This window comes from Amblyomma americanum, chromosome 7 (assembly GCF_052857255.1).
Source record: "Amblyomma americanum isolate KBUSLIRL-KWMA chromosome 7, ASM5285725v1, whole genome shotgun sequence".
Taxonomy (NCBI): domain Eukaryota; kingdom Metazoa; phylum Arthropoda; class Arachnida; order Ixodida; family Ixodidae; genus Amblyomma; species Amblyomma americanum.
The window spans coordinates 34,302,969-34,330,903 of record NC_135503.1 but is presented as its reverse complement, the minus strand read 5'-3'; the positions used below and the strand labels follow the sequence as shown (position 1 = coordinate 34,330,903).

General features: G+C 46.8%; 3 protein-coding genes and 1 long non-coding RNA gene across 4 annotated transcripts; 2 read left to right on the top strand and 2 right to left on the bottom strand.

Annotated features, from left to right (window-relative positions):
- Nucleotides 1-20: 20 nt before the first annotated feature.
- Nucleotides 21-20,311, top strand: LOC144097638 (uncharacterized). Its single transcript, XM_077630291.1, has 4 exons — nucleotides 21-93; nucleotides 19,183-19,278; nucleotides 19,419-19,489; nucleotides 19,890-20,311. The coding sequence occupies exons 1-4, from the start codon at nucleotides 21-23 to the stop codon at nucleotides 20,025-20,027; spliced, it is 378 nt and encodes a 125-aa protein (XP_077486417.1). The 3' UTR covers nucleotides 20,028-20,311.
- LOC144098841 (uncharacterized) lies at nucleotides 946-1,766 on the top strand. The gene is made up of 3 exons (XR_013307253.1): nucleotides 946-1,019; nucleotides 1,248-1,398; nucleotides 1,562-1,766. It is a non-coding gene; the product is annotated as an uncharacterized LOC144098841 (long non-coding RNA).
- On the bottom strand, nucleotides 6,169-23,742 carry LOC144098840 (uncharacterized). Its single transcript, XM_077631747.1, has 5 exons — nucleotides 23,614-23,742; nucleotides 7,475-7,542; nucleotides 7,034-7,222; nucleotides 6,404-6,627; nucleotides 6,169-6,300 (listed from the first exon to the last, which is right to left on the bottom strand). The coding sequence occupies exons 3-4, from the start codon at nucleotides 7,208-7,210 to the stop codon at nucleotides 6,424-6,426; spliced, it is 381 nt and encodes a 126-aa protein (XP_077487873.1). The 5' UTR covers nucleotides 7,211-7,222; nucleotides 7,475-7,542; nucleotides 23,614-23,742; the 3' UTR covers nucleotides 6,169-6,300; nucleotides 6,404-6,423.
- On the bottom strand, nucleotides 11,008-13,271 carry LOC144096799 (uncharacterized). The gene is made up of 4 exons (XM_077629677.1): nucleotides 13,016-13,271; nucleotides 12,871-12,933; nucleotides 12,518-12,700; nucleotides 11,008-11,123 (listed from the first exon to the last, which is right to left on the bottom strand). Exons 1-4 carry the CDS (start codon nucleotides 13,113-13,115, stop codon nucleotides 11,008-11,010), a joined length of 462 nt encoding a protein of 153 aa, XP_077485803.1. The 5' UTR covers nucleotides 13,116-13,271.
- Nucleotides 23,743-27,935: the final 4,193 nt, after the last annotated feature.

The following is a 27,935-nucleotide window of genomic DNA, read 5'->3' as shown; positions in this document are numbered from 1 at the left end:
CCAAGAACAGAGCCCTCGACATGGCTCAGGAAGAAGTGACCACAACCAAACAATACGGGCGTTGGAACGTCGAAATCAAGACCATTACACCTGGTGAGATCCGGGCACTGATGGGATGGAGCAATCCCATAAGTTTCTTAAATATTGTTGCGTATTGGTGCGGAGGGCCTCTCCGGCTTCAATTATCTGTGCCGTGGAAATTAAGCCAGCGAGGCTATTGTCTACACCCGGGAGTCCGTTTCGTAAAAATGTTGCTTTGCGCTGTCGCCTCCAAGCATCCATACAAAGGCTCATATAACAGCTCTAGATTGAACGGCATATAATATCGGTATACTGTAGATATGCTATTGGATTCCGACATTTTGTCGCACCTTCTTTCGAACATTGAGATGGATGTAAACACTTCCTAACAGGCCCCTTCCTTTTGCAGAGTGCTGAATAAATATCAGCCTCAAAATCCTGTGCTGTCAGGAAAGGGCAATTCTAAATTCTCCCATCTGTAAGCTGCTCAACAGCTCAGAAACCTGGCTAGATCGAGATGTTTCAAATTGTGCCTGTTGGGCTGTAGATAGACACAATGACGGAAATAGTTCTTCCGGCTTCTTTTACAGGTATTAAACGGTACAAATGGTTAAAAATGTCTTTCAGGCAAACCAGATGTGCAGTCCCGGCCATAATTTTACGGAGCACGCCTTGGTGATTCGAACTCTCAGCACACGTTACCTAAGGAAAATTAGGAGGTACTTCTTAAACAGCTGAGCACACGTCAGTGGCGCATTCGTGTATCAACAGAAGACACACTCATATCTCCCCTACAGAACACGTGAGAAAAATTTCAAACGCCGAAGCATGCTCCGTAATAATTTGTCCGCACCTGTATGTACTTCGATAAAGCCCAGTAGATTGCCATCTACATGTGGGAGCTAACGTATCACACTTCTTGTTTCGCAGTTCATGTTATTCTTCAGAGTCACCGGCACGAGTCCTTTGGAAGCACTCCTGCCCAAGTCATGCGCCAGGTAGTGTACTTGCTATCGATGCTGTTACCTACTGGACTGCCTTAAGGGCTACGACAGGGCTTATAAATTCTGTTTCCTTCAGAGAGTAAACATCGTACAATATATTTCATTTTATACAAAGATTACAATAATTCTACTTTTTTCTCCTCTATTTTATCTTGAACAATTGTCCATGGCAATTAGGGATTTCACAAAAAACTTTTCCTTTCTTTTTTTTTTCGAAAACAGGTTCCTGAGGTCATTCGGAGTTCAGCGGTGCCGATCAACATCAGTATAACTGGTGCTAATTTCATCCTCACTGTGAATGCCCCGAGCACTCCTGTTGATTGGCTGCGATATCCGTCACGTGGCCCCGTAGGATCACCCAACGTACACAGAGGTCCGTGCAGCTCATTGAAAGCTGAGTTATTAGAGCCGTAAACCCTGCCAAGCAGCTTGAGTGCATTATGAATGCACTCAGAAGAAGAGATAAACGCCGCAGCACGTACTTCTGCACTGTCTGTGATCCAAGAAATAATAGCCTCTCCTCTTCTGTTTTTCAGCGTACGGGAAAGACAAAACATCGTTCACAACACAGGTCCGTGGAAAGAGGCGCTGAAGCTCACCTGCGTGTTGAATTTGACGCAGTCGTCGTGACAACCGTTACTTCTAACATCACACTGTTTGAATCTCCTATGTCATCAATAACTTAACTTTGATGTAATTAATCAGTGTGATGTAATATTTCAGTATCCGTAAATGCCTGATGCCTTGACCAGAGCGGAGTTATTTCTGAATGAAATAAAAATCCCTCGGCACACTGCAGGTCTCTGTGTTGATCACATATTCGCGCCTGTTATGGCGACAACTGGCCATCTGAGTCATTCAGCACACTTGCCATCGACATGGCCGTAGTGTAGGCATATAACTGCTTAGGGGTTAAAAACAACAAGCTGAGCAATCTGTACTTCCTCTAGCTGAAGCGCTTTGTGCACTCGTTGCTTAAAGTCGTCAAGGAGAGCAGTGATTCTCATAGAACTGATAATAATAGATCATGAGCGCAAGCCCCTAATAGGATCAAGCTCTCGATTCTTCATGGTGTTTGTGAGAACAACAAGAAAAGAATTGCTTATCAGGAAATGAAAGGCACGTTAACTGTCTCCCTTCTCGGTGGACACCTCAACTGCGCCGTGAGGGAAGGGGGAAAGGTGGGATTGAAAGAAGAAAGAGGTGCCGTAGGCCTCCGTAAAATATTTAGACCTCCCGGGGATCCTCAACATGGACTGACATCGCATAGCACACGGACTAAATTGAATTGGCTGTTGGGGAAAGGAACTGAGCGATGTATGTGTCTCACATATCGGCGGACACCTGAACCGCACCTTATGGGAAGGGATAAAGGAGGGACTGAGGGAAGAAAGAAAGAAAGAGGCGCCGTAATGGAGGGCCCCGCAATAATTAGGACCACCTGGGGATCTTTAACGGGCACTGAAATCGCACAGCACAGGCGCGCCTCTGCGTTTCGCCTCCATCGAAACACAGCCGCCGCGGTCGGGTTCGAACCCGGGAACTCCGGATCAGTAGCCGAGCGCCCTAACCACTGAGCCACCACGGCGGGTGAACGCCTTCTGCGTTTCGTTGGGCGGAGAACGAGGATAAGCTTTATTCATTAATAAAGACAAAAACTTTCCCAGGAGGGCTTCTCTGTCCAAGAGCCCACTGGCCTTCCCCTCCAGACTAGCGCAGTCAATCAGCTCTCGCCAGCTCGTGTGGCCAGAGGGGCGGTCTTCAGGTGGTTGGGGTGGGTATGTGAATGGGATGTGGGCGTGCCCAGATGTAGTGATAGAGTGTCTACTACACCGCCATACAGCGCTACAGTCAAAGCCGCGCGATATAACCTCATCCCCACCAGACCATTTACAGAGCATGCATTCCCATCCCATCAGTTCGCTCACAGTTGCTCCACCCCACCCACTTCATTTCGTACTATACTGTCTGCGTAGCCAGCTCTCTCCCCCCTCCCCCGCCCTCTCCCCGTCGCGGCCCTCCCCCGTCCCACACCCTCAGTCAATAGATCTGGGCATGCCTACATGCCACCCGCGCTTTGTCAAAACCAGGTCGTGAAAGCATAGAGCGATTGCGAGAAAACGAAAGGCGCGCGTCTCACGCAATGCACCAAGCTGAACATCGGCATGAGGTTATAAAATCTTTGTATGAGGCCGGTTTGTTCACAGTTTCATTCCTCCCACCGCTGACGAACCTGCGAAAGCGCACTTGCTCGGCCCCTCTTATCACCCTGGCGTCGCTACCAAACGTTGTGTCAATTATTTGGCCTGTCCTAAAAGAAGCGGTTGAGAGCGGGCTCCGTCAAAATCTCTTTCCTGCCGCCTTTACTGCGTTACGTTGGGAACAATAAGCCAATGAATCGTTCGCTGCCCTTCCACCCTGGCTTGGAGGGAAGAGTTTTTTTTAATCAGCGAACAGAGACCGACAGCCAGTTCCGTCCCCGCTATTTCCAGCAGCCTGCCCAAACTGTGGGCCAGCCCCAGAGCGATAAAATGGTCTGAAAGGAGGAAGTCCCTCCTCTCTCGCTTTCCAATTATCGACTTGCCGATGGTCGTTTCGGGAGATTCGGGAGCCGCGTTGCTTCGGCCGCACTCGCCGGCTTTGAGGCGACGGTGAGACGGTGTTCTTCATATCTGTGCAGCGACAGCTACCTCTGAAATTTCGAAGACCGCACGGAGCACGGCGCAGTTGTTACGACCCCCGTTTCTCGGGCTTGGTCGGTTTTGGAGCCGTGGATCATGAACACCATCCATTGTGAACGTAACTGAAGGACGAACTGGTGCTAGCGTCTGTAGTAAAGAACGAGATTTACCCGCAAGAAGGTGTTGAAAGGAGAAGAGGTCTCTCGGGCTCTCTCTCTCTGTTCCTTTTGAATTTCTGACACGCGGCCGCTGTAACCACCGCGCATCGTTTGCGTGTTTCGCGAACTCTTGTTGGAAAATGTTCGAGCCGTTCGGAATCTACAAAAAGCCTTACCTATAGGAAAGTAGTGGCCCCGTTCCTAGAGGTCGAGTTTCTTTAACACGTCACGTCACTTCTAAAAATAAATACCTCGAGAACGCATAAAGACATTGGAAATCAAATTGCATATTCGTAATCCTCGTAATCTTTAAAACAATTTAGACGCCTTTTTAGACCTCTTAGGTTTATAATTGTTTATGGCTAGGCTTAAGTTATAAATATTACTAATTAACGTACTAATTAAGATAGGACAAAACAAAATTCAGAATCGATCGAGTTCGTCTCTTCGAGAATAATAAGTTGCATATATCGTTTGGTTTCCAACTCCGAATTTTAAGGTAGGCTAGGGATAAATATTATTAATGATATTTAATTACCTAAACACGTGATCGATAAATCAACATATTGGCCATAGGTTCGAAACGTAGATATCGATAGACACCTCAAACATTTTAATCGACCGATAATTAGTGGTGCTGTTTAATCGTTGGAATTAAAAGTGTGCCCTCATGGAGTGCCAGAAACCCGACCTATAGGCACGGGGCGAACTTTTGCCCAAGGTAAGGTTGTTTTGCACTTTCCGAGAGGCTCTAAATTCTTTTTTGGAAGTGATATTCGTTTCTCAAAGTGTCGAAAAGCGTTACCTATAGCCAAGCAAGCGGTCGCCCCGAGCCTATAGGTCGGGATTTTCGGACACTACCGCATGACTTCTAAAACAATAACTTGAGAACGGATACGGATGTTTTCAGGTGTCCAACGATATATGAGACAGATACTGCGCCATTTCCATTCCACCAAAAACCAATTATTATGTTTTTAAACGAATTGCATATTTATTATCTCCGTAATATTTAGAACAATTTAGACACTTCATTCGACCTAAAAGATTAGTAATTATTTATCGTTATGCTTAATTTAAAAATTATTTATTAATATATTTATTAATATAGGATGAACCAAAATTCAGATTCTTGTTTGTCTCTAAGAGTAGAATAAAATTCCTACCTTTTTTGTTTGCTAACTCCGACTTATATGGTCGGTTAGGGTTGACTAATTATAATTACAATTAATTATTTAATGAAGTCATCGATTAACCGGTTACATATTCAACTCAGCTACGTGTGGATCTGCCTCGGAGTGCCCTCGACAAACAGCCTTTGCTGTAAAATAAATCTACGTCATGTTTCGATGAGGACAGGTCAGTAGGTCACATGACCGGCCACGTGACACCCTTCACGTGACTGCACTGACGCTGCCCTCTTGTAAACCTAGCGTAGTGAAGCTTTCGCTTCAAAAGACAGAAATGCTGCAACGTAGCCAACCGCTCCTCGCGATACCATCGCCGCCTCTCGACGTGCCATGCTATCATGTGTAATCACGCCACAACTGCACCGTGAGCAGTGATCTCCGCAGGGAGCAGCAGAAAAAAGAGCCGTTAATCCACAACATTGAAGCGACCAACTGCACCGACATGGTTTTCGGCGTGCGCAAGGGCTCAACTCAGCTGCGTGTGGATCCCCCTCGGAGTGCCCTCGACTCGCGATTTGCTAACATAAATCTGCGTCACGTTTAAATGAAGTCAGTGCAATGTTCATTAAGGAACGGCTTTGCCAATACACCACAGCTGTGTCCTAGTGGTCTGCAATTCCGCCTTGCATACGGAAAGGTTCGAGGTTCGGTCCCCAAAGCCGCCGGGTACCCAACGGGGATACAATGTAGAAGCTCTCCCCTAGCCTGGTGCTCGGCTTCCCTGGGGTGAAATGTTCAGAAAATGAGTCTTTTAGGCCCAACTTGTGTAAAGAAAATTACACTGTGACATGGCACTGTTTGACCAAAGATGCCCTTGCGCCATTGAAACTCAGCATCGTCAGCTTTGCAAACACTGCGTCCAGAAGACAAGTTGCGGGATTTTGTACAGCAGCAGTTCTACAGCCGGTACGCAATCTCACTGCGCTACATACTATGCGCCCGGTGGGAAGTGAGACGACCAGTCCCGAGCATAAAAAAATCTCTGATGGCGCTTCGGATAAGGGCCGGAAACGTGTCGAAGCACCTCTCTGTCACAGAAAAATGAACTGACTTTCTAGAGCAGCTCAGAAACAAAGCAAAGCAGGTATAGTTCAATCAATGTTCATTTATTGGAACCACAAATAGTTTGTACAGGTACGGTGTTGCAGAGGACAATCGCCCTGGTTATTTGCAGCAATGGAATGTCGAGGCTACTTTTCTCACCTCTTCCCATGAAGGTGTCTTGTCAGGGGTGCTTTCCCGCAAACTGAAACAGTAAGGAATACACTCTGTTGCTTGCTAAGAACTGAGAAGGTTAAATTCGCACTATAATCACTGCAATCAGCACTGCTGGCACAACCTCAACTCACTTCGAAGGTTTCACTGGCTATTAAAACATCCTTGCTAAGGAAGCGCCCAGCTGGATTCGGGGTCCGAAATTTCGTCGCTGATGACCGTCGCCCTCAGCCTGGTCAACCGAGGAATCTGGCTGCTGATCCACAGACATGCAGGAAGGATTCACATTGTAGACAAAATTGCCATTGCTTATGTTGATGGTAATCGGCGCCGCTGCCCTGAACATAGCTTGAGAAACCTGTTTTAGAAAAAAGAGCAAATTTATGGTTAGTGGTGAAACCCCAAGATGCCCAGAGCATTCGATAGCAGACTGAAGCACCGCGAAGAAAGAGAGAATTGTGCTATAGACTCTCAGTACAGTGTCACGTATTTTGGAACATATATTTCCTCCAGACGCTGTTATGAAAAACAGCTGAAGCGGCTGATATTTTAATGCTTCATTACCAGGCTCTAGGACAGTGAGGCAGGTAGATGCATTGATCAGATCTAATACGCTATTTGGCTGCCACACCACCAGAAGAGCTCCCAAAGGACTGGCGCCCGTGACTCTGAGGTTGAAAGTGACAGCAGTGCTGTCACATCCCAAATTCACTTCGTAGACTTAGGTGACCAATAAAACTTATCTTCTCTAAGACTGCGCCCACCTGGGTGTGAGGTCCAAAACTTCGTCGGTGATGCTCTTGGCAGGAGGTACGGTCACCCTCAGCCTGGTCATCCGACTGATCCGGCTGCCGATTCGCCGAGATGTTCCGAGTGTTCACATTGTAGATAAAATTGCCGTCATTTATGTTGATGGTGATCGGCGCCGCTGCACTGTGCATATTTTGAAGAACCTGTTTTGGACAAAAGCATAAACATTTACTTGGTGGTGAAATCCATAGATGCTAAATAAATGCCCATGAGCAGACTGAAGCACCGCAAAGAAAAAAAAATTGTAGTTTATCAATAAAATCCTCGCATGTTTTGGGACATATACTTCCAGGAGACGCCGTTACGCTATGTTGCTGATGCTGCTAATATTTCCGTGCCCAGACTAGGTCCTAGGACAGTGCAACAGGCAGAGTCACTAATAAAAAATATACTACCTGATTGATCAAACGCCCAGAAGAGCTCCCACAAGACTCGTGCTCTTGGGTCTGAGGTTGAACGTCAACTGCAAGCCAACAAATGTGATACCTTATATATATATCCCAGATATCCACCTTAAAAAGAAGCATATTCCCAGTCGAAAAGCGGTTTGACTGACATATTCTCGCCGAGCTTAAAGGTTCAACATTTCTACAGAAAGGGAACGGGGGATGATTGCTGCGTAGTTGTCGCTTCACCGCCGCTTAACCCCTATCAAGTTAATAAATTCCTAAAGAGTATTTGCGCTACAGTTCACCAAGCATGACGAAGTATCCAGCAGTGTTCAACCACTTCTCTTCTGATCCGGAACTCTTTTGAGGCCCACCTTAGTTTAGCCCTGAACGAAAACCAATCCCACCATTGACTACACTCGCATCGTAATGGCTCCGTTCATGAAGAGAAAGCAGGAAGCCAAATTTAGGGAACTACAAGGGCCTGTGCCGTTGCCGTGCAACGCTGACCATAAATATATGGCAGAACATGTGGAAGTCTTGACGCGAAAGCACAAAGCGAACTTCTAAGCAAACGCGCGAGAAGCTGCCCAAGCCAGCCTAAGATATTTAGCACCGACTGAATACTTATTTCGACCAGGGCAGCCCTTCGAAGAAGGCGGCGCGCACTCGGTGTTCTTTGCCAACAACGAAGTCGCACCAGAGGCGACTGAGAAGGTACTTGAGGGTCCCCGTTCGCACGGCAACTGCCACCGCCCCACACATTTCCCCAGACAGGGTAAAACAGTTCACGTAAGCGCACAACCGGCTCGTGGTTTGAGATGAAATCAAAGTCGTGCTTTACCATTTACTACAGGGTGCCACGCTAATACCCCAAAGCCACTCGCAGTTTAGGCGGGTGAACTGGGCGCGACAATAGCAAGGCGCGCTGCGGTGCGGACCACGTTCGGATGCGTGTCGGCGGCCGTGGTAATGGGTGCATCGTGAGGATCCAGAAGGCGACGTCTTACCAGGCGTGATCGTTTCGAGCTGGACCTTCCAATGCCCATACTGTTTCGTCGATGTCGCGCTGTCTTGAGTCATGTCGGAGAGGGGGGGTCGGTTTTTGACCAGTTGGAAAATGCGCACCCTGAAGTGATGTGATACGTACACAACCTCCCGCGTCCTTTATAGCCCCGCCGAGGGGGCGGATCACCTACGTCACTACCCTTACCACTATCTTCAATTGGAGGAAATTATTGTGTAAGGATGAATTTGTAAGATAAAAGCTTGTGACGCGTTTTACGTAACGCCCTCCATTGCTACTGTGCTATTTTTTCCAGCTGTGTGCCTGCTTTTTCTTACTTTTTTTGTGTGTCTTTCTGTAGCACTCCGCAACAGGCCTGAGCGAGCTACAGAGTTATCCCTCCCGCGCCAGCTCCCCTGAACCGGGTTGTGGAATACGAATTCGAAGTGTCGTAAAAATTGGTGGACAAACGCATAGACAACCACAATTGACATGAAGGCACACTTCATATAACGGGCGCTGGTATATGTCCTATAGTCCACTCTAATTTTAGCGCTTTAAAATGGCACCGCGAGTGAGTGACAATAACCCGTACTGTTACTTGTTGCCTTCCGTTGGCTTGTAGCTGCTTCTCTCTGGCGGCATTTACCCGTGTGTGATGGAAAGCCACCACGTCGGTATGCCGGGTCGGACTGCTTCATAGATGCGGACGTTTCGCTTATAAGTGAGCTTTCGCCAATTTTACTTCGCGTTAAGTATACCGCAGATTGTCAAGATGCCGGTGCCAGCACTGCGAGCCAACAAGAAGCGCTGGTGAGACGACCTGAACACATTGAGGACAACTAGACAGGCAGCCCAGAGTTTAATCGAGCAAAAAAGAAATAGGAAGCCCGACCACAACATAGCCCTTGTCTCCGGCGAAGAACTGCCATGCCTCAAACGTTGGTTTGAACAGGACGAGCTAAACAGCTTCAGCAAAGAGACGGCAGAAAGTACACTCTGCGCTCTATACGCCTGCGTTGCGTCCATCCTCCTTCTGAATCGGATGCGCTGCCAGAAACCGCTGGAGTTGACGCTGCCGTATGGCTCATTTGCTTGAAATACAAAACCTATTCCTTTGGTTAGAACACCCTTGAAATTATAGGCGGCAGAAATTACTTCGTACTACAGTGTCTGCGTTGCGTCCATCATACTGAAAGGTCAGCGCGCTGCCAGAATCGGTAGCTCTTATCGATGCTATATGGTGGTGGTTCTTATGCTTTCAATACAAAGCCCCAGCCTTTCCTTAGAATAGGACGAGCGGAACCCCTCCAACTTAAAGACGCCAGAAAGCACATCCTGCGCTCTAGGCCCGTGTTGAGTCTATCGTGATCAATGGTCGGGTGCTCTTGCAGAAGCACGGTACCCATTGTCGCTGCCGTTTGGTGGTGACTCGCTTTCTTTAAATACAGACAGCGTAGTGGGAGATGACCTTTGCTTTGACGATCAGGGACTCCGGAACTTTTTTGGGAGTGGGGGGGCAAGCCTGGTCGTGTTTCTATGTCGTATTTACTTACGTATTTATTTTTGTGTCAATATTTTATAATTATAATATTCTATTGTTATTTATTTATGTTACATTTCATTCATGATAATGTTAATATTATCATTAATTAATATTATTATTAATTTAATGAGTAATTTCAACAGTATTAAATTTTAGATATTTGCATTCTTGCTTATTCTGCATTATCATGCACTTTAAAAATGGTTTGAAATTTCTGAAGTTCCCAAACCATGCGCAGACTAAGCAAATGACGCGTTCGAAACGAAAAACGAACGGGTGCGAAAGCTGAAAAAAGTCTTTTATTTGTTTCTGCATTCGCTCCCACAGTAAGGTAAAGCTTAGGCACGAAGTACAAGAATATTCCCACGCATTGATGAGCTTCGTGGCTGGTATGACAAGGGGGTGACGGGCAGGAGAGGATATCAAAGGAGGCCAAAAGTTGCTGTTCGTTCTGCCGTTCTGGACACGAACTCTTTCATAATGACATGTTGCAGGTCCGCAGCTCTCCTCTTGTGCACGTGCAGCAGGAGAAGGTGCGTCAGCCTCCTCTGCGTCATTCGATTGCGCAAAAATGTTTTTACTCGCCTCAGGGCACTGAAAGAGCGCTCTCCTGAAGCAGCTGACGCAGGTACAGAGAACACGAGTTGCAGGTACCGTACAACTTGATCCATCATTTCACGCATGTCTGCAGACTTCCCCTGTAGAATTTGCAAAATGCGTTCGCTTGCGGCCGGGCACTGGTCACGCAGGAGCGTTGAGAGAAGCACGAGTTGCGCTGAAAGTCTACTGGTGTCAAAATCTGCAGCGTGTGCTCCTAAAAGCTCATTTAAGTCGTGTGCCGCGAAGTTTCGACCTCCAGCAGCGTCAGTCAGAATGCGCTCCAGACTAATCAGCTGCTCCATGCCAGGCTGTTCGAATCGCCTTCGGATCTCGCTGGTAATCCGATCGATAGCGGCAAAAAACTCTTTTCTATGTAATGACTTGCAGTCAAGCGCTGCAGGCTCCTGAGGCTTGTCTGTGAATCGAATCCTTCTCGGCGGCTGCGAGACTCGGGGCACTCGAGGCTCCTTTAGCCCTAACTGTGTTGCTCTTGAGTGCGTCCGCTGCCATAGGACGCCAAATGCGGCGTCAGACCGTAGCCTGTACAAGCTGTCACAAAGAGCCTCTGCTGCCTCTTTTGCTCCTGCAGCGCGATAAACTGGGCGTTGAAGCATCCTCGCTAGCTCCTCGCATGGGCCAAATAGGGCTATAGGAAGGTTGATGCCCAATAAAGTTTCGAACTTCCCCAATACTTTCTCATATCCTTTCAGTGCTGTCTTGCTGGTGCCAATGAGAGAGCTTTGAACTTGTACCAGTTCCTGCAATGTCGCCTGCACCCTTTCATAGTTCTCGATAAACCTTTCCATTGATTTCACTCTTACTGTCCACCTCGTTGGACACAATGGTAGCAAAGTGTTCGGCATGGAACAATCCTGCTCATTGGCATCATTACCCGGAGGAAGGACCACGTTCGAATAAACAGTCTTCCTGTTTTTAGATTCGAGTATTGCATGGGAAACATCCTTTACAATGTTCAGAGCATTGCCGACAACCTCGCAGTTCCTTGGGACCTCTTGGAGTGCCAAGTCTAGACAGTGGTTACTGCAGTGAACAAATATTGACCGCGGTTCAGAGTCCATGATCCTTTTCTGCACGCCGGTAAATCTGCCTGCCATATTCGCGGCCCCATCAAAACAGTGCCCCCTTAGGTTATGGAAGTCCAGACCTAAACGCGAAATCATGTCCTTCACGGCTCTATACAAGGTCTCAGCTCTACTGTCTGGTGCATTGGACATGCCAAGAAATTCCTCACGAACTTCCAGTGTAATCCCATCTACCCACCGCACACAAAATGTGAATTGCTCATTCCCTGTTACATCGGTAGTGCCGTCAGCGATTATCCCATAGAAGGGAATACATCTGACGTCTCTTATGATGCCCCGCTGAACGCTGTGAGCCATAATTTCTATGAGCTCGTTCTTTATGTCGCTGCTCAGCCATCTATCTCGCTGCTCCATTCATCTCTTCAAAGCAGGCACGTCTTGTGATCGTTCATCTAGCAGATCAAGAAGGTTTCCGTCATCCTTTGTTTGCCCTTGCAAAGCTTGGCCTGTGCGGCATAAGTAGCGGACTGAGCTTACTATAGCGCGCAGTGCCTGCCTGGCTTCCTCTTGCTGTCTGCTGCTGTGTTGAGATAATAGCTGCACTACGTGCATTCCTTTTTCTCTCGACAGTTGGCGACTTGCGGAGACGCAGTGAAATTGGCTCTTCTCGTGGCACTGAAACTTTTCGATAGCCTTTTTCCAGTTATTGAAACCAGCGAGAATAAAACATGGTTCCACTCCTGCAACGTTTCCTCCTCTTTCTTTGAAGGCTATGAGGCACACAGTGCAAAAGACGACGTCGCGCTCATAGTCGTACGACAACCATGTGAATTTCTGGAACCATGCATATTTACAGGACCTTCCGGTTTGGTTGCTTGGAAATTTGTAGCCCTTGGGAGGCAGTGATGGGACATCCTGGGGCGAGTCCTCGCGTCTTGCGGTTTCCACCGGAGCGCAGGCGCCGGAATTCGATGTAGTCCGGTCCAAGTCTGTTGTGAAGGAGGGCTCTCCATCTAGTACAACCTCTGCTGGGTTCTCTGCAATAAGTGAGATAAAAGGAATTCTTAGCCGACCACTGTATGGATCTTTTATTTTTATTATCCCTTCAAAGAAATAGTAAGAGAAGTTAAAAAAATGCATCAAGCGCTAAATGTTAATGAACTGCTCATGAAGAGCATGGTATAAACAAAATATTGCAAAGACGTACCGTTAATACTTGTTGCTCCTATCGCACGGTCAGCTGGCTGACTTTCGTGAGAATCGTTTCCCGCTGCCAGCCCGAAGACAAATACAAAGGGGCATTAGAAACATATCAATAAACAAAATGGCGGCAAAAATGTGGCGCAATATACCTTGTGAACCCTCAATTCCAAGGCATAAACGCTTCTGTACCGGCACGAAGAAGTTGTCGATCTTCTTTTGAGACCCCGGCATCTTCCGAGGCAACGGCATTGTAAATCTGCAGTTAAATCAGCAGGCAGGCGCACGATAAAAAAAAATGCTTCCACTTGGGCGCACGCTGTACACAAACAAACGAAAAAGAAGCGGAGCTACGCGCACAGCAGCCCGCCGCTGCCCGCGCGCCGCTGTAGAAAAAAAAAAGGTGCAATAAAAATGAAACGCGCCACTGTTAAGCCCCCTAGGCTAGCGTAATTTTTTTTTTTCTCTTTAGTCCCGCGCGGAAGCGTAGCGTGCTGGCACTGCTGGCCTCTGTGTCCAGGCTACATTCCAACCAGCATTCAATCAGAATGAACAACCAAAATTGTTGGTTACTACGTGTTTTCAACCCTTTCTCAAGGTAAAAGAAAAATAGAAAAACAAAATCCCTTTTCTACGCCCGGGGCGCGTCTCTGCGCCTACACGCACGTGCGCTTCCCACGTTCGAGTCAACGGAAAGAGGAGGGGGGGGGGGGGGGGGGGCGCAAAGCCAGCAGACCCCACCCCTGTCAACCACGCTCCACGGTAATTGCATCCCCACTTGGTCAAAGTGCAGATATGGGATGCTTTTGATACCGTTGCTGCTTACTCGTGTAAATATACTTTGAGGGCGTTCCACACCATCGGGGAATGGCACTAAATGGTAGATTTGCACCCGACCAACCGGAAAAGCCCAAATGTAAATAGATTATGTGTGTGCATGCATTTGTGTGAAACTTTTTTTGTGTGCGAGAAATGTTTACAAGTGTGTATGCATTTGTGTGAAACTTGTGTGACCTTCGCATGTGAGAAATGTTTACAAGTGTGTATGCATTTGTGTGAAACGTGGGTGACTTTTTGCATGTGAGAAATGTTACAAGAGTGTAAACATTGTGTGAATTGTTATAGCATTGACTGAGTATGTTGTATATCTATGCGAGAATGTATGCACTTGCGTGAACATGGTGTAAAGTGTTATAGCATTGACTAATGTGGTGTATGCGAGAAATGTATACATTGTGTGAAACTGGTGATTACTATAGAATTGATTAATCATGCGGCGGTAATAAATCATTTCAGACTGATATTCTTGTGTTGGTGTCGATACTTATAACCACAAATATATAGTACCACAAGTCCGACACGAACGCGCAATATTAAAGGACACATGAGCCAAGTAATGCCCAAACGTTGTGATTAAGCTTAATTGAGTGTGACGTCACAATCTGGAAATTGTTAGTCAGCGGCGGCCGGTGGCTCGCTCGTCTGGGGGTTGAAACGCGATTTTGCCTCGAGGCTGAAAAAGTTTTCGAGCCTCGCTGGAAATGCGATTTGACCCCCAGGCGAGCGAGCCGCCCATCGCCGCTTGCTAAAAAATTCTAGAAAAATTCTAGATCATGACGTCATATATCTATCACGCTTAATATCTCGGGGACTAATTATCGCACGTAATTACAACGTGCATATTTGGAATCTGCATCGAAAGTAGAACATCTTGGACACCAAGATGGCCCCCGTGGATCAAAATTTGGAGGTCACGTGACCTTAATTGCGTAATAATTATTTAACTAGTTAAGAGATGACCAAACAAATTATATACTTGAAATCAGCACAAAATTTGCAACAAGATAGATATCTCACTTGTGTAATTATGCCAAATATTATATTTAATTAGGCTTAGCTGCGTGATAAGCTTAATTGGTGTGACGTCACAATCTGGAAATTGTTAGTCGGCGGCGGCCGGCGGCTCGCTCGCCAGGGGCTTGAAACGCGATTTTGCCTCGAGGCTGAAAAAGTTTTCGAGCCTCGCTGGAAATGCGATTTGACCCCCAGGCGGGCGAGCCACCGGCCGCCGCTGACTAACAATTTCCAGATCGTGACGTCATCCACTTATTATGCTTAATATCTCGAAAACTAATTATCACACGTAATTACAGCTTGTATATTTGGAATCAGTACTTAGAGTAGAACATTCTGAGCACCGATTTGGCCTCCCTGGTCCAAAATTTGGAGGTCACGTGACCTTTCTTAATTAATAATTAACTAACTAATTCCGCTAGGAATAAACAAATTGTATATTTGAACTCGGTACACAATTTGCAACAAAATAGACACCTCACTTGTGTAATTACGTCAATTATTACATTTAATTAGGCTTAGCTGCATGATTAAGCTTAATTGGGTGTGACGTCACAATCTGGAAATTGTTAGTCAGCGGCGGCCGGCGGCTCGCTCGCCAGGGGCTTGAAACGCGATTTTGCCTCGAGGCTGAAAAAGTTTTCGAGCCTCGCTGGAAATGCGATTTGACCCCCAGGCGAGCGAGCCGCCCATCGCCGCTTGCTAAAAATTCTAGATCGTGACGTCATATATTTATCACGCTTAATATCTCGGGAACTATTTATCCCACGTAATTACAACTGGTATTTTTGGAATCAGTACTTAGAGTAGAACATTCTGGGCACCGAGTTGGCCCCCCTGGTCCAAAATTTGGAGGTCACGTGACCTTTATTAATTTATAATTAAGTAACTAATTACGCTAGGACTAAACAAATTGCATATTTGAACTCGGTACACAATTTGCAACAAAATAGACACCTCACTTGTGCAATTACGTCAATTATTATATTTAATTAGGCTTAGCTGCGTGATTAAGCTTTATTGGGTGTGACGTCACAATCTGGAAATTGTTAGTCAGCGGCGGCCGGCGGCTCGCTCGCCAGGGGGTTGAAACGCGATTTTGCCTCGAGGCTGAAAAAGTTTTTCGACTCGCGCTGAAAACGCGATTTGACCCCCAGGCGAGCGAGCCGCCCATCGCCGCTTGCTAAAAATTCTAGATCGTGACGTCATATATTTATCACGCTTAATATCTCGGGAACTATTTATCCCACGTAATTACAACTGGTATTTTTGGAATTGGCATTGCGAGAAGAACATTTTAGACACCGCGTCGGTCCCCCGGGTCAAAATTTGGAGGTCACGTGACCTTTATCACTCAATAGCTACTTACCTAATGAAGCTAGGGCCGAACAAATTACATTTTGGAATCAGCGTAAAATTTCTAACAAGATCGGCACACACACACATTGTGTACTCACAATCACCTATGGGATGTGGTCATTATTATATCCCCGTGTTCATGAATCTCATCTATACAACCCACGCTACTCGCCTGATGAATACAATATAAAAACTTATAACACAATGTCTGCAGTCACTTTTACAAGTGTTACCTTCAAAAACGTGAAATCGGAAACAATTAATTTTTCCCAGGAAACTGATGTGAGCGCGCCTACATTAGCGGGAAAACGCGCAACGCCGGGCGTTTCCCGCGTGCCGCTTCCCGCCCAAGCCGGTTTTTCTCCCGCGGACAGCCTGCTCTCCCGTCCCGCGGAGCGATGGGTTCGGTACCTATTTTTCCCGTGCCGGTGACCAGAACAGCCAATGGGCGCCGACCGTGAACCGTGACGTCGGTCCCAGTTCAGTGACCCCGTCGGCGGAGGCGGAGGCTCCGCGCGTCCGGCCGGCCGGCCGCCCGGCCGGGCCGGGCACTCGGCGGCTGCTTTGCCAGGGCGACGGGAGGGGAGCTAGCAGGGTGCGCTTTCCAGTCTTCTCTAGTTCCACGTGACTATCCCCTTCTCTTTCTGCTCGTTCGGGTACTCCCTCAGCGCCTCCTCTCTCCACATTCCAAGACAACCGCAGCGAGAAAACGCGCGCAGCGTCGACGTTGACGTTGTGCCGGCGCGGGAAGCTTCCCGCTAATGTGAGCGCGCCTCTTGGTAGCTGCCGCTACCGGCTATGTGGTCGCCGCTCAACCGGAGGCCCGAGACGAGGGCTTCGCCTGTGGCTGCAAGTCGAATATGCGGCTTATTTGCATCAGCTCTATAGGGCAGGCTATACGGTACACACATAGCACAACAGAAGCAATCGGGAACATTGAAGTGGTTGTTCACTGTAGCCCTGCTGCCTTCCAAGTGTAAATATCCATTTTACTCTGAACTACTGTATACTGACTCGTGCTTCCGTTATTCAGCCCGGGCACCAGCGGAAAGAAAATGAATGCATTATGTCGAGGCAGTCAACAGTAAAATTGAGAAACATGGAGAACTAAGCTTACGGTTCCTTGAGACTGTCTTTATATATGCACTCCAACCAACTGCATTTGTTTTGTCGTGTAGTTCATCTCTGGCTTGGCAAGCCTGCAGACTTTCTTGTAACAGGCCTCTCTATGTATATCAGGACAGAGAAGAATGCAACTTTTGCCGCTTTGTGTTTTAAGCACAGCCGCATAAGTAAAACGAATAGAGAGTGTTTGGGGAGGTGCAGGTTAAGCGCGCTCAAGGGTTTGACGCATGCTTCTTGATTTCAGTGAAGTTAGCCATCCTAGAAAGCATGTGAAATATATCCCGTTCAGGCCACGCCACCGTAAACGATTATAAATGCTCGCCTCATTCGCTGTGAATCTGTTTGTCGCCCAGCCTTAGAAGGTGCGTATCAGTTTTGAGGGGCCTTTGCTCAGCGCACCAAGTCATTAAGGCAGCCATGTAGACAGCTGGTATAACGTAGCTAGGTTGTTGTGTGAGGTCTAAGAAAAAAGAAATTTAGTTCGAGGTTAACACAACGGGCCAGACTTTCACCCTGCATGTGTACACATCCCCATAAGAAACCTTACCATAACATCGCTTCAGATGCCATCCCTGACTGAGGAGCTGTGTTTCTTTCCTGTATCTGCTCCCATTTCATTCGTTGGTGTTTCTTGCTGTTAACTGACGTCGCCACGCCCCCACCGGAGCCCCTTCGCAACTCTGCATTAATTGATATATTCACGACGTTAACTGAACTGGAGTAACCACCGCGCTGTATAATGCCGCTGGATACAGTGCAGAGTACTACTCCTGCTGCTGCAACCATACACCGAGAGGACGTCTGCCTCGCATGCGCACTGATCGCAGTTAAGGACCGGTGATTTGTGGCGCCATGAGGAAAGGACGGGCAAGAGGTGCGGACGAGAAGCCACAGCAGGCTGATTTCTCGTCCTCTATGCTGAGCGGCTGCGTATTCGAGAAAAGGCTAGCGTAAGCTGGCGCAGCTACAGGGATGTTAATCGGACTATTTCCGATCGGACACCTTGCAGAGCGAATTCCGGTTAATTCGAACGTAGTTTAGCTTTTTTTCTCACCTCCAACCCCTCCCCCCTTTTCAATATCTCCTCGTCCTTCAAATGGCGGGGAAAGGGAAGCCCGCCTCCTCTCTGGTTTTGGGCTATATAAGCACAATGCTGTTCATCCGGCTTAGTGCATGCATTAGACTGCCTGAAGCTAGTAAGACTCTAAGGCCAGCTACTTTCGACATGGCTACAAATTGCCCGACTTCGAAGCGACTCCATGACTCGCGGGATGCTGAAGACGGAACATTAAGCTCTGGTGAGCTTCCTTGTTTACTGTGCACTGTTATCAATTCCGTCTCCGGGGGCTTGGAGAAGTGAATGCGTGTTAAGTACCATACACGTGCCAGAAGCTGACACGCTTGTATCAGCTTTGCGTTCTGTTACCACGCGTGCAAAAATCCTCTGTGCGCGCATATTGACTACTCGCGCCCCTTTTTGCTATGCATGCAAGTAACGTATATTAATTACCCTTGTTGCTATTACCGCTTCTATATGCACGAAATTAACTGCCTGGGACAAATACTTCTTCGCCGCGGATAGCTAAGCCGTGCTGCGCGTCTCCTTTTTGCCATCAGCGATCACCGCTTGCGGAGTTCACAATGGTTTCCTCGGAATACTGACAGTTGCCAGTAGCAGGATTGTGCACCGTAAAGGAAGGGTTATGTCTTGTTGTCTTACAGATCTAGTATACATGCGCGAACTCGACTTTCTGTGACGTAGGATGATTCAGAAGAACTATGCCGGCCTGCCTGATATGTAAAGCGTCGACACCGGCTACACCTATTTTTTCACTGCCGTGCTCTCAGTGGTCATGATATGAATCATGCGCGGTGGAGATATTATCATGCCAGTAATATTTACCACTTTGCAACTTTATGATTTATTGACTAGTTATCATGTTCTCTCAACGCTATCTACGCGCGCTTATGCTACTTCCAGCTTGCAGAAGCAGTTCCTCCAGTCACGGCGCGGCTGAAATCACTCCTCGGCTAGACAAGCTGCAGAAGATTCCTGCAGACTTCAGCACTGGATGGGGTAGGCCACCCTTGCACCTGTATGCTTATAATGACTACCGGACGGCCCTGATATGGCTAGAATGTGACTTGGAACATGCTTTCCATGCATCTCCACACAGGAGCCAGTTTAATGGTGTAACCGCTTCCCTTTCTTTGCAGATGATTTCCCGCTTGACAACTCTCCGGCGAAGTCCTCCGGAATGCACTCCTTACCTAAAGAAACCAGAGAGGTAAACTGCATTTCTGCATTGAGTGCTTGATACCGGGAGCAGGAGAAGGGGAGTGTTGAACATGTGGGGAGAATTGTTTTCTTTTGCCAGCCTTCTAGGTTTATTAATAACAGCTGCAGAAAAGAAACGGTCAGCTGCAATTTTAACTGTGAATTTTAGTCACCTCTACCACTCCCACTGTAGCACGCAATAACTGGCGAGAAATATTGGATGTCTTTAAGTATAGGAGTCATAGTCCTAAATACAGCCTTGTTACTCTCTTGTACGGCAATTAAAGTTCAGTCTGTTTTGTTCTATAAGACAACCGCTTTTAGATAGCATGTGCTCACAGATGAAGAGAGATAGAAGAGCACTTGATTAAAGAGCGACATATTAATGTGTTGATTTCTTTCCTCCACAGCAGGTGGCTGAAACCACGCGCACTCCAGTTCAACCAGTAACCATAAATATCACTAATGGCAATTTTGTCTACAACGTCAGTTCTCCTGAATTTCAACTACACCATCTGAACGATATCTTGCATAAACTTCAACTGTGACGTGCCCGAAGCCCCACCAGTGAGTGCTAGGTAACTTCAAGTCCGGTGCAAAGATATTCCTTTTTTTTTCTCGGATTGTTAAATCTCGGACTCCAATATCTGCGCGTGCTCATGAGCGGCAGCTGCTTTGCGGCTTGAATGTCGATGTCTATTTTTTTTTCTGTTTGCGGGGCGATGCAGTGTTTTCGAGGCTGCATGTTTAACCACATTTTCATCCTTCAACTAGAGAAATCCAGTTACCTTATATTACAGTTGAATTAGGTCATATCGCTAAATTTCTGTAAAGAAACATTTTCTCGGCATATGTATCATCATGCCCAACCAAAAATTAATGTATTTGGTTCGCTGCAGTGCTCCGAATATATTGAACCGATACTGACTTTTCAAAATTACCAGGAAGTGGGTGACTAACTGCGAGCATTGAGCTACATAATAAACCGCAGAAATCGCCGTTATTTTTTTTTCGGTGTTTTCTGTACGTTTCATGCCCTTCCATTGGATCATTTTCAGTGCACAGAATATTGCAACGTCTTCTTGCTGAGCAGACAAGCTGCGTTCCCGAAGCGGCGTCCATGGTTATCCCGCCGCTTACCTGTGCTCAACTGATGTCTCCATGATCAGTTTGCCAAAATGCAGTCGCGAAAGTTACTTGCACGAAAATAAAAGAATTTGGAATAACACTTCTGGCATTTAAATATTTGTTCAACCTTGGCAGATTGTCAGTGCTCTCTTGTATCCTGTTAGCAGGTGCACTCAGGTATGGTGACACGCCGACACTCATATCCACTCGCACCGACAAAGGCATACAATCCCATGGAGGACCTCACTGAATGTTCTCACGATTGGAGCTTCGACTCAACGGTGTGGTGTGTTTTCATCGAGCCACTCTAGCACTTTCCTCTCTGCTGGTGGCGCTGAAATCGCCACTGTCGACTGCGCAGCCCTCGCTTCCTTCCATACCGTTTCGAGTCATATTTCGCTGAATTTACGGACCACAATTTCTCATTCTCATTTTTTGATACAGTTGTTGTTATGCGCGCCGGTGACAATGACAGAAAAATACGAAAATGACTTGTTTACCTTATTTGCATGAATATATTGAGAGTGACAGTTTGAGACTTCAGAAAAATGTGTTAAAAATCTTATTACGATTGTAACAAAATCCCAAACATTCAGGCCAACCACAGCCGAAGGAGGATCCACTACAGGTCAGGTTTCTACCAGAGATAGACGGAATTTGCAAGCCTGCCTGTACTTAGTCAACAATCGCTACTCCTAGCTGCTGAGTGGCAAGTTTACCTGAAAACTGTTTGAGAACTGAAATCTACTGACAGAAACCTTGCACCGATTCTTTCTAAGCAAGACGAACAAGATGAAGATTTCGATGTATTCTCTCTGGGCTAGAATGAAAGAAGTGACCCCAACACACTTTTCCATTGCAGTTGATATGGAGATCTTGTGCATCAAACAAGCGCCATCCTTTGAGTGACAAAACATTACTCGATGCTGAGCTATAACAGCCACTTTTAATTTTAGAAGATAGACCTCTGCAGCTTGCAACGCGTGTGCTCAGAAAATTAACTTGCATGTTTCTTTCATGCGCCTTAGACATCTCGGCGCAAATTTTGCCCATACTTAAGTCTGCATTTATGAAATCTTGCAGATTCTGCATACAATTCTGCATGCGCAGAATTTAAAAAATTTTCACCGCAGAAAGTTAGGGGCCTTACACATACCACTTCGCAGCCTCTACGCAGATCTGTGGTCATGCCATTGCCGATTAAATAGCCAGTTCATTAAAGAGCCATGGTGTGAATGATCAAAACCATCTTGAGATGCCTGTCATCTGTTCGAAGTCGGATGCTGCTTCTGTACAAGTGTCACCAGTGACTTCTGCATTGGCTCAACCCGAAGTACTGACCATTTCTATAGTTCTTCAGGCGTGCACCACAGATTGGCACCTTCTTGTGGAATGCTGCATATACCCCATAATCTTGTGTAAGGGCTCTACCCTTGAATAGGCCTCCCCCAGGATTTCGACTAGATAATTTAGGCAAAAAATGTTTTGAATTTTTTTATTTTTGTATGGGGCCACGCCTTCAAAATTTACTTCCAAATAAAAAAATTGCAGCCCTTACACAAGTTTAGACAGTAAGTTTCGCGCTTTAAATGTTTCAACAGATTCACTTTGAGTCCCTTGGAAAAGCATGAGAAAGCACAGAAAAACTTTCTTAAGTGTGGACGAGGGACTTGAAAAATTGTCATACAAAGACAATATCACATATGAACACTCCCCCCCCGTTCGCCCCCCCCCCCCCACCCAAAAAAAAAAAATCTGTTCTACAGCGACTACAATGAACACGACTATAGAGCATATCCATTATATGTTTCTATATTCTGTTCTTATTATTTCATATTGTGTTTAATATTATTAATGTCCCTCGTCTCGTCTTTTTCCATGGCTTGTTGATGATACGATTCATAATCGACGACTCTATGCTATGATGTCCATGGCTTCCTGTGTATACCATTCCTCATTGTTGCCCATTTCTTCTCTGTCCAAAAGGTGAGCTGCCCCTGATGTCCCAGCATGAGCAGAGTTCATTATCCCGCCTATGTTCATTTCTTCTTCAGGATCCCATTCATAGTCGATCTCCATTCCTTTCCCTTCCATGGTGTTAGCACCCCCTTGTTTCCCAAAGTTATGAGTCGCCGTCTCCGCGTCGATGTCCATGGCTTTGTCACCGTCATAATCTTTATCTATGTGCATTCTTTCCCCGTCCGAGATGTTATCTGTCCCGTGTGTTCCGAAATGGTGAGTGTCCGATACCACGTCTATGTCCATGCATTCCTGGGCATCAAAATAGTCATTGGTGTCCATTTCCTCTTCGTCTGACGCGCTCTTTGTTAGAACGAATGTGGATAGGAGCTGTATTGATGTCATCTTTGATTATTAAACATGTGCCACATTATTTGAGCAGCAGGTTTTTTAATGCCTTTTCGATCGTGCGGTATTGCGGTATGGACGGTGCCACTTCAAAAATAGAAACCCCCTAGTAGAGTGTGCCCAACACGAAGGTGGCTCACATATTTCAACCACCCATCCCCAAAATCTGGCCCGCCTCAATGCCCGAAATTTGGCCTCCGCCAATATGAACCAAAATTGGTGTGAAACCTAATTTGAGTGTGCCGAAGACGGCAGTGGATCCCAAATTTCACCCACTCAAACCCAAATTTGGCCCAACTCATCCCCCGAAATATGGCCTCGGCCAATTTGGACAAAAATGGTGCGCAACCTAATTCGAGTGTGCCGAAGACAGTGGTGCCTAAAAAATTTCCCCCACCCACCCCCAAATTTGGGCCACCTCATCCCCTGAAATTGAACCTTGGCCGACTCCCAAATTTCACCCACCCATCCCCAAAACCTGGCCCACTTCAACCCCCGAAATTTTGCTTCGGCCAATTTGAACCAAAATTGGTGTGCAACATAATTCGGGTGTAACGAAATCTACGCAAAATTTCCAAAAGGATAGATACCTCAGTCGTCTAATTATGTTGAGATTTAAGCATGATTAGACATAGTCACCTGTTGAGTCATCACGACGGACAAATCCTTTTCTTAGCGGCGGGTGCCTGCGCGCCGCAAAAATCACAGCTGGCGAGATAAAAACGCGAGCGAAAAGTTGTCACGCCGCTCGCTCGACACATGGACAAAACTTCTGCGGCGAGCGGCCGCCAGCCGTTGAGTAAAAAAAAAAAGTAGCTGATCACGTGATCACATTTTCGTCCGCGTATAGCTCCGGTCTTAATTACCCGATGGTCATGTGACGTATATATTTGGATTCGGCTCGACGAGTGCAACAAGATGGACACCAATTGGGCCCTCCTGGGCCAAATTTTTGAAGGTCACGTGACCTTCAGTAATTAATAACTCAATAACGAATTAAGATACAACTTAGATACTTACATATTTGAAATCTACGCAAAATTTGCAATAAGATAGGAACTTCGATGGTTTATTAAGCTGATATTTAAATACGGTTAGCCTTAGCCACCTGTTCAGCCATCGCAGTGGACAAATCCTTTTTTTAGGGGCGGGCGCCCGCTCGCCGCAAGAATCACAGCTGGCGAGCTGAAAACGCGAGCGAAAAAGTTTTCGCGCTGCTTGCTCGACACCTGGACAAAACTTTTCCGGCGAGCGGCCGCCAGCCGTTGAGTAAAAGAAATGTAGATGATCACGTGATCACATTTTCGGCTGCCCATATCTCCGGTCCTACTTAGCCCAGGGTCTTATGACATATATATTTGGATTCGCCTCGATGAGGAGAATACGATAGGTGCCATTTAGACCCTCCTGGACCAAAATTTCCGAGGTCACGTGACATTTAATAATTAATAACTAATTGCCTAATTAAGCTAGAGCTTCAACAGTTACATACTTGAAATCTACGCAAAAGTTACAACAAAATAGACACCTCGCTCGTTTAATTACGTTAAGATTTAATTATGGTGAGGCTTACCCAGCTGCTAAGTCATCGCGGCGAAACATAAATCATTTTCTTAGCGGCGCTCGCCCGCTCGCCGCAAGAATCACAGCTGGCGAGCTGAAAACGCGAGCTAAGAAGTTTTCGCGCTGCTCGCTCGACACCTGGACAAAACTTTTCCGGCGAGCGGCCGCCAGCCGTTGAGTAAAAGAAATTGTAGCTGATCACCTGATCGCATTTTCGACAGTCTATATCTCGGCCAGTAATTATCCGAGGGTCGTATGCCGCATATTTTTGGATTCGTCTCGACGAGGAGAACACGATGGGCGCCACTGTGAAGATGTTTACCAGCATGGTCAATATCGGGATCATAAAAATCAGTAAATACAAACAATATGCTAGTAAGTGCAAATACTTTATTGAATTCTCGTCAGTTGCCTGTGATTTTTACGCGGGTTTATATGTTTCAGCCATGTTTAACATATTTCATAGCAACTTTAAACTTAAACATATACACATCTTCCATGTAATTGTCGATGCGTTGTTGAGAACTCACTGTCGTCCTATCCGTCTCTAGTCCATGCGCATCGTATGTTATATTTAAGTCGTACGGCAAAATACTTTTCAGACGCGTCAAGATTGTTGACGAACACGTAAACGATTTTCAGTACGGATCCGCCAGTTTGTAGGGTGTATTATCACTAAACCGTACATACACCTTTCGCGGTTCCGGTACGCTTACATATGTTATCTTCTTCCGGTGGTAAGTTGTAATAATTAGCCATTGCATAATCGGCGTCCGTGCCTACAACCCCATATCCATGCAATCGTTTGAATTCTCGTTTAACGCGTGAGCAAAACCACATGGGTTGATGCACGAATAAAACCTACCCTGTTCGGAATGTGAAAAATACTCTTCCGGCATATACAATGCATCGCCCTCCATGAGACGCTGAGGAATCGTTCCTTGTGGACATGTTTAAATATCCGCACCTCTCGCATTTCCACCAGACGCGGGTCTTTGCAGAGACGGACTGATCACCACGCAATGCGTATCTCGTATTCCGAACGGGTGCAACCTAGTAATCAACGGATCGCCGCAATCGCAGCGCATCGTGTCTCTATTCTATCCGGGCGCATCTGGTGACGGTTGGCCGGGTATGGGAGAAAAGCACGGATCTGAGAGACAGTGTACTGGGTGTATGGCATTTGTCAAGCAGCCGGCATTTGTCATGAGTGCATCCGGCGATGCACTCATGCAATCGCATGCATGTCTAGGCTTATTGTCGAGCGTGTCGTGCCAGTTGGAGACACTTGTATTTAAAATGTCGATTGCTCTAAATTTTTTGTAAGTGAGCATATCGGTGAAACTAGTAAAGATGGCCCACTCGAAATTTGGGCCAGCCCACCCGTGAAGTTTGGCTTGGGCCGATTTGGAACAAAGCAGGTGTCCAAACTGAGTGTGCACAAAACGATGCTGGCCACCAAATCCGGCCACTCCACGTCCAAAAATTGCCAAACAATCAGGTAACTCTCGAGCACAAGTTAAAACGTACCAAACAAGCAAGACGAGAAGTTCGTGCTTTAGCACAGTATATATAACGTTGTAAACATTCTCTCTCATTTGAGACTTCCGCAATGCGCTGCTGCGGCGTAGGGAATACCTCCCTGCGCGAAGCGTGTGAACTCGCTATGCGTTTGGGCGCGCTCAGCACATGCAACGATACAGATCGCGAACATGATACCGCATTTTTATGTGCGCGGAAAGGGACGACTGAAACACACTGGCGTAGGGAGGGTGTTCGCTTGGCATTTCATCCACGCGCGCTGATATGTCATATCAGCGGACTGGCTCGAAAGCGGAGGTGGCCGGAGGTGTCGTTATCCGCCTGCTCCGTCCGCGGCCGGGCATTAGCATGATTTTAGTAGTCTTCTTTGCTGGTCAGGTATGTTAACATCGTTCGCGCGGGGGGTCAACAATGTTAACCGTAGCGGTTGGCCAATGTCAAAAAAATTGAGAACATATTTTGCACACTATTTTTTTATTGACATCCGTCCCGTTCGTGTCAAAGTCGCTTTCAGTCGAAAAAAAGCACTCCTGAAAATAAAACGTATTTTAGCAGCATACTATACAATGCACATTTATACCTACCTGTATGCAGAAGAGGCGCTTCTTTTTGCTCAAAACGGTGCGTTAAACATTTTGAGTACAACATTCCGTACATACTGAGTGAAAACACGAAACAAGTGCATGGTCTATGTCAACATCGTTTTGAACTGTAACGAACCGCATATCGTTCTTGAAAGCATAAGGAAACAAACCGCCACGAGGCAACAGCCATCAATGCGCATGCTAATATATGCCACAGTAAAAACATAACTTATCATGCAGTTGTATAATCGATTTCCATGGTGTGCAACTCATCATCGGAGAAAGTACAATAGCCACTTCGTCAACACCAATGCATGACTGAACCACAGTTCACGATCCACGGAGCAGAAACGACCGATGGCGCCCGAGAACGCGTACGAAGGTAGGAGTGCTAGTGGGAATCCGCGAGGGTCACCATGCGCTGTTCACTTCGATGGTGACAAGCGCAGAAGCAACCACCACCGTAGCTGTCACTGCTCCGACATCACTAACACATGTAAGGACACGACGTCAAGGGGCTGAAATGACCAACACAGCAGAGCTGGAGACGGGGGCTCACGTTACGGGGTAGACGAAGGTCAAGAAATATCCGTTAGGTTCTCCGGGCACTGTTGGCTTTTAGAAGGTCGCTAGCACAAGTAAAAAACCGCCTTATCTTTAACTGCACCGACGGCAAAAACACATGCCGGATCACGCAGAAAAAGGTCCGAAGCACAAAGCTTGAGAAAGGGCTCAGGAAACGGGGTGCATGAAGCTTACGATGCAAGGAAAGGCGACAGACTGCGCATGCAGCCGCCGCACTGCGCGAAATTCCAAAATAAAGACGAAGGCTCTTCCCAGTTGTACCCACAGATGAGAGGCGCTGTCCGTCAGCCGCAACACAAGTGGCCTGCGCTTTCCATCCGACGGAGTTGGGTGGGAGCGCGATCGCGTGGTATTATCGCCGCACCAATCATGGTGAAGTGTGTCCTGCTCGCATGCTTTCCACGTGCCGTGCATACCCTGGCGTCAATCTGCAAGCGTCAGCGGCCGCCCCGCGAGTCGCCTCCTAGCGGCATCTCGCGCAGTCAAACGCCAGAACGGTAGTACCTCTCTACTCCACTAGTGGCGCTGTGGTGGCGCTTTTCTGGGAGCGCTTTTCTGGGAATATGTTCCACAGGGAACACCTGCAGAACATATTAAAAGGTGAAGGTGTCAGTCATGAGGTAATCAATTTTCTACAGGAAATATATCGAGAAAATTAAGTTGAAATAACATGGGAAGTAATTAAGA

Coding starts and splice junctions, on each gene's coding strand:
- LOC144097638 (XM_077630291.1), top strand. CDS start 21: ATGGCTCAGGAAGAAGTGACCACAACCAAACAATACGGGCGTTGGAAC. Junction 94..19,182: donor AATCAAGACCATTACACCTG/GTGAGATCCGGG, acceptor TGCTACTTCCAG/CTTGCAGAAGCAGTTCCTCC. Junction 19,490..19,889: donor TACCTAAAGAAACCAGAGAG/GTAAACTGCATT, acceptor TTTCCTCCACAG/CAGGTGGCTGAAACCACGCG.
- LOC144098840 (XM_077631747.1), bottom strand. CDS start 7,210: ATGCACAGTGCAGCGGCGCCGATCACCATCAACATAAATGACGGCAAT. Junction 6,628..7,033: donor GTTTTGGACCTCACACCCAG/GTGGGCGCAGTC, acceptor TTTCTAAAACAG/GTTTCTCAAGCTATGTTCAG.
- LOC144096799 (XM_077629677.1), bottom strand. CDS start 13,115: ATGCCGTTGCCTCGGAAGATGCCGGGGTCTCAAAAGAAGATCGACAAC. Junction 12,934..13,015: donor TGGAATTGAGGGTTCACAAG/GTATATTGCGCC, acceptor TCGGGCTGGCAG/CGGGAAACGATTCTCACGAA. Junction 12,701..12,870: donor AGGAGCAACAAGTATTAACG/GTACGTCTTTGC, acceptor CACTTATTGCAG/AGAACCCAGCAGAGGTTGTA.